The 12,249-nt window shown below is 43.8% G+C and overlaps 1 protein-coding gene across 1 annotated transcript; it reads left to right on the forward strand.

Annotated features, from left to right (window-relative positions):
• Positions 1-2,293: 2,293 nt before the first annotated feature.
• On the forward strand, positions 2,294-10,706 carry LOC106594107 (regulator of G-protein signaling 7; the record flags this gene model as incomplete). Its single annotated transcript, XM_014185476.2, has 7 exons — positions 2,294-2,384; positions 2,490-2,596; positions 2,751-2,876; positions 4,357-4,543; positions 6,583-6,672; positions 8,354-8,390; positions 10,061-10,706. Coding segments are annotated over 6 exons (622 nt in total), but the record flags the coding sequence as incomplete, so codon positions are not given.
• Positions 10,707-12,249: the final 1,543 nt, after the last annotated feature.

Here is a 12,249-nt window from a genome sequence, read left to right on the forward strand (position 1 = left end):
CAGGTTCAGATGGACTATATATTTAACCATTGGATGGTTCAGATGGACTATATATTTAACCATTGGATGGTTCAGATGGACTATATATTTAACCATTGGATGGTTCAGATGGACTATATATTTAACCATTGGATGGTTCTGATGGACTCTATATTTAACCATTGGATGGTTCACCAAGTGAACGTAGTCCCATGAGTTAATGGCGCTGTGAAATACTGTGAAAGTCGTTCCATGGCTTAATGGCACTGTGAAATACTGTGAAGATAGTCCCATGAATTAATGATTCTGTATAATATTGTGAAGGTAGTTCCATGGGTTAATGGCTCTGTATGATACTGTGAAGGTAGTCCCATGAGTTAATGTCTCTGTATAATACTGTGAAGGTAGTCCCATGAGTTAATGGCTCTGTGTAATACTGTGAAGGTAGTTCCATGAATTCATTGCTCTGTGTAATACTTTGAAGGTAGTTCCATGGGTTAATGGCTCTGTATAATACCGTGAAGTTTGTTCCATGAGTTAATGGCTCTGTATAATACTGTGAAAGTAGTTCAATTAGATCATGGATTTCTGTAATGCTGTGAAGGTAGTTCCATGAGTTAATGGCTCTGTATAATACTGTGAATGTAGTTCCATGAATTCATTGCTCTGTATAATACTGTGAAGGTAGTTCCATGGGTTAATGGCTCTGTATAATACTGTGAAGGTAATTCCATGATTTAATGGCTCTGTATAATACTGTGAAGGTAGTTCCATGAGTTAATGACTCTGTATAACACTATGAAGGTAGTCCCATGAGTTAATGGCGCTGTAAAATACTGTGAAGGTCATTCCATGTGTTAATGGCTCTGTATAATACTGTGAAGGTAGTTCCATGGGTTAATGGCTTAGTATAATACTGTGAAGGTAGTTCCATGAGATCATGGTAATACTGTGAAGGTAGTTCCATGGGTTAATGGCTCTGTATAATACTGTGAAGGTAGTTCCATGAGATCATGGTAATACTGTGAAGGTAGTTCCATGGGTTAATGGCTCTGTATAATACTGTGAAGGTAGTCCCATGAGTTAATGGCTCTGTATAATACTGTGAAGGTAGTTCCATGGGTTAATGGCTCTGTATAATACTGTGAAGGTTATTCCATGAGTTAATGGCTTTTTATAATACTGTGAAGGTAGTTCCATGAGTTAATGACTCTGTATAACACTATGAAGTTAGTCCCATGAGTTATTGGCGCTGTAAAATACTGTGAAGTTCGTTCCATGTGTTAATGGCTCTGTATAATATTGTGAAGGTAGTCCCATGAGTTAATGGCTCTGTATAATACTGTGAAGGTAGTTCCATGGGTTAATGGCTCTGTATAATACTGTGAAAGTAGTTCAATTAGATCATGGCTTTCTGTAATGCTGTGAAGGTAGTTCCATGAGTTAATGGCTCTGTATAATACTGTGAATGTAGTTCCATGAATTCATTGCTCTGTATAATACTGTTAAGGTAGTTCCATGGGTTAATGGCTCTGTATAATACTGTGAAGGTAATTCCATGATTTAATGGCTCTGTATAATACTGTGAAGGTAGTTCCATGAGTTAATGACTCTGTATAATACTGTGAAGGTAGTTCCATGAGTTAATGGCTCTGTATAATACTGTGAAGGTAGTCCCATGGGTTAATGGCTCTGTATAATACTGTGAAGGTAGTTCCATGGGTTAATGGCTCTGTATAATACTGTGAAGGTAGTTCCATGAGATCATGGTAATACTGTGAAGGTAGTTCCATGGGTTAATGGCTCTGTATAATACTGTGAAGGTAGTCCCATGAGTTAATGGCTCTGTATAATACTGTGAAGGTAGTTCCATGGGTTAATGGCTCTGTATAATACTGTGAAGGTAGTCCCATGAGTTAATGGCTCTGTATAATACTGTGAAGGTAGTTCCATGAGTTAATGGCTCTGTATAATACTGTGAAGGTAGTCCCATGAGATCATGGTTTTGTGTAATACTGTGAAGGTAGTTCCATGAGTTAATGGCTTTGTGTAATACTGTGAAAGTACTTCAATGAGATCATGGTTTTGTGTAATACTGTGAAGGTAGTGTCATTAATTTGTTTTTGACTATCGACTGATTATGCAGACAATTCTGTAATTCTTATCACGGTGATATTTCTCCTAAAAACGACAATAGAAGCAGTTTAATCGTTTATCAACCAGGAAATATTACCTTGACCCACTCTCCTCTCTCCTCTCCTCTCCTCTCCTCTCCTCTCCTCTCCTCTCCTCTCCTCTCCTCTCCTCTGACTAGAGACCACACTCTACCAGTAAACACTGAGGACTTGTTTGTCTGCAACAAACGTCTGTTATTAAGTAGTGAGCGGCTGTCCAGGCTAGGGAAGGTACTGAGACGAGGCCCAGCAGTGAAGTACGGACTGTGTTGTATTCAATGAATAGGTGGGGGTTTACAAGGTGTTGAAGGATCCTCTGTCTCTCTCTCTCTTAAGGAGCCGGGCCAGCAGAGAGTGAAGAGGTGGGGATTTGGGATTAAAGAGGTGTTGAAGGATCCTCTGTCTCTCTCTAGTAAGGAGCCGGGCCAGCAGAGAGTGAAGAGGTGGGGATTTGGGATTAATGAGGTGTTGAAGGATCCTCTGTCTCTCTCTCTCTAGTAAGGAGCTGGGCCAGCAGAGAGTGAAGAGGTGGGGATTTGGGATTAATGAGGTGTTGAAGGCTCCTCTGTCTCTCGCTCTCTCTCTCTCTCTCTCTAGTAAGGAGCCGGGCCAGCAGAGAGTGAAGAGGTGGGGATTTGGGATTAATGAGGTGTTGAAGGATCCCGTTGGGAGAGAACAGTTCCTCAAATTCTTGGAGTCAGAGTTCAGCTCAGAGAACCTCAGGTATGTCTACTGTTCTTTACTCTGTGTGGTCCCGTGTGGCTCAGTTGGTAGAGCATGGTGTTTGCAACGCCAGGGTTGTGGGTTCGTTTCCCACGGGGGACCAGTACGGAGAAAAAAAAATATGAAATGCATGCATTCACTACTGTAAGTCGCTCTGGATAAGAGCGTCTGCTAAATGACTAAAATGTAAATGTAAAAATGTATTATACAGTACTCTAATACTCGACATTACTGTACTCGACGCTACTGTAGTACTCTAGTGTACTCCTCTACTCTTCTCTAGTACTCTACTACACTCTACTCTAGTGTACTTCTCTAGTACTCTAGTCTACTGGGTTAATATGAAGTGGAAGATTAACACGTGTTTCAACTGGCCAGTGGTGGAATTTAACTCTCTGGCTCCCTCTGGTGGACATAAATCCCATTGCAGTTACATGACTTCAGGACTGTAGACGTAGACATGCTGGAAGAGCTTCCTGTCAGATTACTGTAGTTTGTAGCGTGACCTTTAATGAAGATTATATCTGACTCATTAATATTCAATGGGCGTAGCTGGTGTTTCGGCGTTGTCGGAAGTGGAACTGTGATGGAGTTGTCAAAAATCGGTGAGCAACTGCTTCGTGTGGTCATTGTCACTAAACCACAGTCATCCCCCTCCTGTAAGCAGTACAGAGGGAGAAAACGTAGGCTCTATATATAAAAACAAAAAATGATGACTCAAATTTAAAAATCATTAAATGATATAATGAGGATTTCTATCAGTCTAATCCAGGTGTAGATTACATCTCACATTCCAGTGTTCAAACTTGTAAACAAGGCTTTGGGGTTTTATCTTAACGCTACGCCGTGCAGCCAATGGCAATGTCCCCTTTAGGTATAATGCCCGCGAGTCGCTTGTGGATTTGACAGCTCTAAGTTTTACAGCCGTCACCACCAAACCAACTGCTGGCTGGTGTCGGCTTGTTCCTAACAAATGTGACTGAGGGAATCAGTACACAAAGCTACCTTTCCACATACATTCTGTCCCTACTTGTATCCTGAACATGACCCTGTTCAATTTATATTTATTTTTACTTGACAATGTTATTATATGGAATTACGTCACCTGTAACTATACAATTTTGCTTTTCACTTCCAGTAAACGTGTTAAACATTCCTTTATCTGTCTGTGGTCCAGGTTCTGTTGTGTTAAACATTCCTTTATCTGTCTGTGGTCCAGGTTCTGTTGTGTTTAACATTCCTTTATCTGTCTGTGGTCCAGGTTCTGTTGTGTTAAACATTCCTTTATCTGTCTGTGGTCCAGGTTCTGTTGACGTGTTAAACATTCCTTTATCTGTCTGTGGTCCAGGTTCTGTTGTTGTGTTAAACATTCCTTTATCTGTCTGTGGTCCAGGTTCTGTTGATGTGTTTAACATTCCTTTATCTGTCTGTGGTCCAGGTTCTGTTGTGTTAAACATTCCTTTATCTGTCTGTTGTCCAGGTTCTGGTTGGCGGTTCAGGAGGTGAAGAAGAGGCCGATCCGGGAGGTCCCTACAAGGGTCCAGGAGATTTGGCAGGAGTTCTTGGCCCCAGGGGCCCCCAGTGCCATTAACGTTGACTCCAAGAGTTACGACAAGACCACACAGAATGTCAAGGATCCCGGACGATACGCCTTCGAGGACGCACAGGTCTGTACTGTGTCTGTGAGGAGTCATGGAGGAAGTGTTTTGGATGGGGGGGAAAGAGTATGCTGCAGCTGACTAGGAAACAACCTTCTGTTAATTACTTCTTTGTGACTCTCTGGCCCCGTTTATACCTGGTGTTAACATGCGTCCTTTGTCCTTTCCTTGTCCACATTCTGATGTTGCCCACATTTGGCAGGTGCAGACAGGTGCAGACAATTAAAAGACACATTGTAATATGATATGGATCAGATCCTCCTGTCCACCTCTGAAGGTAACCAGGAACACATTTGTGTCTGGATATCAAATCAGGTGTAAACATTTACTTATGGCATCAATAATGGCATTAAAATAAATACATAAATGTTATTTTGAAAGAATATCTGTCGGTTCCCAATGGAATTAGCATATATCAGTGCCTTTGAAAAGTATTCAGACCCCTTCATTTTTTCCCCCAGATTTTTGTTACGTTACAGCCTTGTTCTAAAATGGATTAAATACAACATGTTACTCATCAATCTACACACAATACCCCATAATGACATCACAATACCCCGTAATGACATCACATGACATCACAATACCCCATAATGACATCACAATACCCCATAATGACATAGCGAAAAACAGGTTTTTAGAAATGATTGCAAAACAGAAATACCTTATTTACATAAGTATTCAGACCCTTTACTCAGTACTTTGCTGACGCACCTTTGGCAGTGATTACAGCAACCAGTCTTCTTTGGGTATGACGCTACAAGCTTGGCACACCTGTATTTGGGGAGTTTCTCCCATTCTTCTCTTCAGGAAGTTGCTGTCTTTTCTGTGGCTTAATCAACAAGGCTCGCAATTTAACCATTTTATTTGGATTTACAGAGGGCATACACGTTTGTTATTAAGGCACATGAAAGTTCACATGTTCCAGAAGACATCTGCCCCCCCCCAATATTAAAAAAAAATATATATTAAAAGAAAAAAAAAAAACGTTAAAACGTCTCTCCTGTGAAGTCGTGACTTGCGACATACGCCTAAGTCTCATGCAATGGGTCACATATTTAAAGGGATGGCGTAAGATAAATATACTGAAATCCCTATTGAATGAAAACCTCCATGAGAAAATCTGTTGGCCAGCCAAGTAGGAGGGTTTTTAAATGAAAAAAGTATTCAGAGCCAGCAGGGTAGCCACACCTGCAGAGCGCGTTACACAACTGAATAAGGTAAGTCTGAAAACCAAATACTGAGAAGTGTGTAGGAAAGGCGTACGTTCCAAAGTCTGAATCGGCCCCATAGTGATTGGATCATATCAAGGTGTTCTATGGAGTCAGATAATAGGTACACAGTAAGGTTAGAATGGAGTGGGGTTATGGCTAGGTTGGTACACAGTAAGGTTAGAATGGAGTGGGGTTATTGGTGGGTTGGTACACAGTAAGGTTAGAATGGAGTGGGGTTATGGCTAGGTTGGTAAACAGTAAGGTTAGAATGGAGTGGGGTTATGGCTAGGTTGGTACGGTTAGAATGGAGTGGGGTTATGGCTAGATTGGTACACAGTGAGGTTAGAATGGAGTGGGGTTATGGCTAGGTTGGTACACAGTAAGGTTAGAATGGAGTGGGGTTATGGCTAGGTTGGTACACAGTAAGGTTAGAATGGAGTGGGGTTATGGCTAGGTTGGTACGGTTAGAATGAAGTGGGGTTAAGGCTAGGTTGGTACACAGTAAGGTTAGAATGGAGTGGGGTTATGGCTAGGTTGGTACAAAGTGAGGTTAGAATGGAGTGGGGTTATGGCTAGGTTGGTTTACAGTAAGGTTAGAATGGAGTGGGGTTATGGCTAGGTTGGTACACAGTAAGGTTAGAATGGAGTGGGGTTATGGCTAGGTTGGTACACAGTAAGGTTAGAATGGAGTGGGGTTATGGCTAGGTTGGTACACAGTAAGGTTAGAATGGAGTGGGGTTATGGCTAGGTTGGTTACACAGTAAGGCTAGAATGGAGTGGGGTTATGGCTAGGTTGGTCCACAGTAAGGTCGGCATGTACCTTCTCTGTTTCAGGAGCACATCTACAAGCTGATGAAGAGTGATTCCTACAGCCGTTTCCTCCGCTCTAATTTCTACCAGGAGCTGCTACAGGCCAAGAAAAAGGTAAAGAACTGGCTGAGGAGGCTGGACGTGGACGTCTGTCTCTGGGTCATAGCCGTATCTCTGGAGGATTACAACAGCTCGGGACGGACGGCTGGATGAGGGGTTCAGTACAGAGCAGAGGAATTACACTCCAAATCAATTTATCAGTCAAATATCAAATCACAAGACAATATAATCTCAATGTATTGGCAGCAGAGCCAGCAGGACAGAGTGATCAGGAGGATCAACTATGGTGTCTACAGTACAGCACCTTATCACACTGACTCACAGCAGTCTGGTGCATCGTTACCACACTGACTCACAGCAGTCTGGTGCATCGTTCGTTACCACACTGACCCACAGCAGTCTGGTGCATCGTTATCACACTGACTCACAGCAGTCTGGTGCATCGTTACCACACTGACTCACAGCAGTCTGGTGCATCGTTACCACACTGACTCACAGCAGTCTGGTCCATCGTTACCACACTGACTCACAGCAGTCTGGTCCATCGTTACCACACTGACTCACAGCAGTCTGGTGCATCGTTACCACACTGACTCACAGCAGTCTGGTGCATCGTTACCACACTGACTCACAGCAGTCTGGTGCATCGTTCGTTACCACACTGACTCACAGCAGTCTGGTGCATCGTTCGTTATCACACTGACTCACAGCAGTCTGGTCCATCGTTCGTTACCACACTGACTCACAGCAGTCTGGTGCATCGTTGGTTACCACACTGACTCACAGCAGTCTGGTGCATCGTTGGTTACCACACTGACTCACAGCAGTCTGGTCCATCGTTACCACACTGACTCACAGCAGTCTGGTCCATCGTTACCACACTGACTCACAGCAGTCTGGTGCATCGTTCGTTACCACACTGACTCACAGCAGTCGGGTGCATCGTTCGTTACCACACTGACTCACAGCAGTCTGGTCCATCGTTCGTTACCACACTGACTCACAGCAGTCTGGTCCATCGTTACCACACTGACTCACAGCAGTCTGGTCCATCGTTACCACACTGACTCACAGCAGTCTGGTCCATCGTTACCACACTGACTCACAGCAGTCTGGTGCATCGTTCGTTACCACACTGACTCACAGCAGTCTGGTGCATCGTTCGTTACCACACTGACTCACAGCAGTCTGGTCCATCGTTACCACACTGACTCACAGCAGTCTGGTGCATCGTTCGTTACCACACTGACTCACAGCAGTCTGGTGCATCGTTCGTTACCACACTGACTCACAGCAGTCTGGTGCATCGTTCGTTACCACACTGACTCACAGAAGTCGGGTGCATCGTTCGTTACCACACTGACTCACAGCAGTCTGGTGCATCGTTACCACACTGACTCACAGCAGTCTGGTGCATCGTTACCACACTGACTCACAGCAGTCTGGTGCATCATGTAAAAAATCCCATTCAAAAAGATTTTCCCTCCGCATATCACACTGCACTAGAAACCCTCCTTTGTGGTTCACAGTTGTTTTTTTAAACATTGTCCTTCATCCCAAATGTAGGAAATATCTGCTGAGTCGACTGCAATGTAAGATTTGAGACTTGTCCACATGATGAGTAGATACAGTAACGTACAGAGACGGTGATAGATTTGAGACTTGTCCACATGATGAGTAGATAGGGTGATATGCAGGCTATGCTTCATTTATCAATTTTATTTTCTGTCCACAGAAAAGTAAGAACTTATTCTGAGGAATTCCACGTCCAGGTAAAGATGATTATAACCCTAACCCCTAACCTTTAACCCCTAACCTTACATACTGATAGTCCCAGCTTCATGTCCACTCCCCAGCTACACCCTAACCCCTAACCCCAGCTTCATGTCCACTGCCCAGCTACACCCTAACCTCTAACCCCAGCTTCATGTCCACTCCCCAGCTACACCCTAACCCCTAACCCCAGCTTCATGTCCACTCCCCAGCTCCACCCTAAACCCAGCTTCATGTCCACTCCCCAGCTCCACCCAAACCCAGGTTCATGTCCACTCCCCAGCTCCACCCTAACCCCTAACCCAGCTTCATGTCCACTCCCCACTCCCCACCTCCACCCAAACCCAGCTTCATGTCCACTCCCCAGCTCCACCCAAACCCAGCTTCACGTCCACTCCCCAGCTCCACCCTTACCTCTAACCCTTAACCCTAAAATAGTATGCTATACAAAGTGTTTCCTATTTAATGCTTAACTCGTAACTCAAATGAGACAGATCGAGGGGCTTGATCCAATCAGATCTGATTATCCCGAAACAACCGTCAACGACGTAGCAGTGTTGTTTTAGCCACGTCGGAGATTTAACTGTGTTGGAGCTGTGAAATAAGCAATTAGCTCCTGGCGTTTTATACCTAACGAGGAAGCTTCTAGTCACATTAGGATACATCCTATGTAGCCTTGTTACAAGATGGAGGAACACTGGAATGTGTTGTTAGCTACACCGCCATTACGCTGATATAAATCCTTATTATAGAGATGAATGCTTTTCAATCTGTGTCACTTCCTGACCAGTGAAAAGGGTCATTTTGCCATATTAGGATGATCAGGGCATGGCAGGGGGGGGTTGTTTTGTGTGTTTTGGGGTTGGTTTGTTTCTATGGGTAATTGGTTCTAGTTTTCTGTTTCTATGTTTCATTTTAACGTGTGTGTGTGGCCGAAGTATGGTTTCCAATCAGAGGCAGGTGTTTTTTCGTTGTCTCTGATTGGAAGCCATACTTAGGCAGCCTGTTTTTTTTCCTTTTGGGTTTTTGTGTGTGGGTGGTTGTTTCCCGTATAGTCTGTGTACCTTACGAAACTGTTAGCTGACGTTTTGTTATTTTGAAGTGTTCTCTTAATTAAAATAAAGTAAGATTGAGCTACACACAGCGCCTGTTCACTACGACGCGTTTACATTTTACATTTACGTCATTTAGCAGACGTTCTTATCCAGAGCGATTTACAAATTGGTGCATTCACCTTATGATATCCAATGTGACCGTTTGTTATTTCTATAAAACACTTCATCCTTCTGAAAGTTTTAACGCGAGCGGGGCAGGCGTGGCTCCATGTGATGTTGGCTCCAACACACTTCCAAACCTATAAGACACGGAGGAAACAGTGGCTATGTGGGTATCTGGTATCGCCGGGTTAATGCTTTGATCTGATTGAATCCAGACCTTTAGGCCTCTATGCAGTATGTATCGCTGAAGCATTACAGATTGCACGATAGAAATGTAATTTCCGATTGAGTAGACATGTGCAGCGTTTATCGTGAATTGAGTTAATGCAAGAACATTGCCTGTAAATGTAAAATTGGGTAACGATGAACTTCACGATACTGACTGAGTAGACTCCTTATTGAATCTAGGTCTTAGTATCAATCCTCTGTCTCTTTCTGTCTCCTTTTTTTAGGTCAAATAATTTTGATGGAATCACCCTGGAACAATGTAGTGTTTTAGCCAGGGAGAGAGAGAGGAGAAAGGACCAGATCATTTGGACATTAATACAGGTCTTGTCCGTCTCGAGGATCCACCACTCGTCTGACGTTAAAAGGAGTTGATTTCCGATCGTGTCATTTCATTCTGTTCTGTCCCCAGCAGTACAAAAAGTAGGATCAAGGCTTCTTGAATTTTTTATTTTTTTGCTGATAGACATTCAAGTGAACTCACAAATGCCTTGTCCTCTATGAACATGCCTTTTAGCTACATTATCAACTGGATCTCATCGCTTGTGTGTGTGTCTCCAACTCCATCACAAGATGGGAATAATGTGTCAAATATGTAAAAAAACAAAACAAAACATGCTAAAAATAAATCTGTCAAACCAGGAAACATCTTCTTCCTAGGAACATCCTAGGTCTATTGGATTATTATTATTATTATTATTATTATATATTATATTATTATATTATTATTATTATTTTATTATTATTGTTATTATATTATTATTATATTATTTTATATTATTATTATTACTACTGCCGTTCTAAGGAAGCACGTATTCATTCTAATATAGCACAGTTGGATTAGCCTTTTATTGCACTATGGAATTTAGCAGCACAGAGGTCAGAGTTCATCAGCACCTGGAAGTAAAGTCACTGTAGAAAAAAGTGTATATCTGTGTATAAAACCCTAAATAGCACCCTATTCCCTATATAGTGCATTACTAGCCCTGTGGGCCCTCATCAAAAGTAGTGCACTATATAGGGAATACGTTGCCATTTGGGGACTCACACTTTGAGTATAACGTCTTAAGGGCTCGATTCAACCCATTAGCGCTAAAAGATCTGTAGTGTGATTTAAATTTAAAGGTAATTTCCCATTGAGACGACGTTTGTATTTATTGGGGTGGCGGGTAGACTAGTGGTTAGAGTGTTGGGCCAGTAACCAGCAGGTAGCCTAGTGGTTAGAGCGTTGGGCCAGTAACCAGCAGCTAGCCTAGTGGTTAGAGCGTTGGGCCAGTAACCAGCAGGTAGCCTAGTGGTTAGAGCGTTGGGCCAGTAACCAGCAGGTAGCCTAGTGGTTAGAGCGTTGGGCCAGTAACCAGCAGGTAGCCTAGTGGTTAGAGTGGAGGGGCGGCAGGTAGCCTAGTGGTTAGAGTGGAGGGGTGACAGGTAGCTTGGGTAGTTAGAGTGGAGGGGCGGCAGGTAGCCTAGTGGTTAGAGTGTTGGGTCAGTAACCAGCAGGTAGCCTAGTGGTTAGAGCGTTGGGCCAGTAACCAGCAGGTAGCCTAGTGGTTAGAGCGTTGGGCCAGTAACCAGCAGCTAGCCTAGTGGTTAGAGTGTTGGGCCAGTAACAAGCAGGTAGCCTAGTGGTTAGAGCGTTGGGCCAGTAACCAGCAGGTAGCCTAGTGGTTAGAGCGTTGGGCCAGTAACCAGCAGGTAGCCTAGTGGTTAGAGTGGAGGGGCGGCAGGTAGCCTAGTGGTTAGAGTGGAGGGGCGACAGGTAGCTTGGGTAGTTAGAGTGGAGGGGCTGCAGGTAGCCTAGTGGTTAGAGCGTTGGGCCAATAACCAGCAGCTAGCCTAGTGGTTAGAGCGTTGGACCAGTAACCAGCAGGTAGCCTAGTGGTTAGAGCGTTGGGCCAGTAACCAGCAGGTAGCCTAGTGGTTAGAGCATTAGGCCAGTATCCAGCAGCTAGCCTAGTGGTTAGAGCGTTGGGCCAGTAACCAGCAGGTAGCCTAGTGGTTAGAGCGTTGGGCCAGTAACCAGCAGGTAGCCTAGTGGTTAGAGCGTTGGGCCAGTAACCAGCAGGTAGCCTAGTGGTTAGAGCGTTGGGCCAGTAACCAGCAGGTAGCCTAGTGGTTAGAGCGTTGGGCCAGTAACCAGCAGGTAGTTGGGCCAATAACCGCAAAGGTTGCAGGATGGAATCCCCGAGCTGACAAGGTAACAATCTGCAGTTAATCCACTGTTCCCCGGTAGGCCGTCATTGTAAATAAGAATTTGTTTTTAACTGACTTGACTAGTTAAATAAAGGTAAAAAAACTTCCTGGAGTTTATTATGGATCCCCATTAGTTCCTGCCAAGGCAGCAGCTACTCTTCCTGGGGTTTATTATGGATCCCCATTAGTTCCTGCCAAGGCAGCAGCTACTCTTCCTGGGGTT

Source organism: Salmo salar, unplaced genomic scaffold, assembly GCF_905237065.1.
Source record: "Salmo salar unplaced genomic scaffold, Ssal_v3.1, whole genome shotgun sequence".
NCBI lineage: Eukaryota > Metazoa > Chordata > Actinopteri > Salmoniformes > Salmonidae > Salmo > Salmo salar.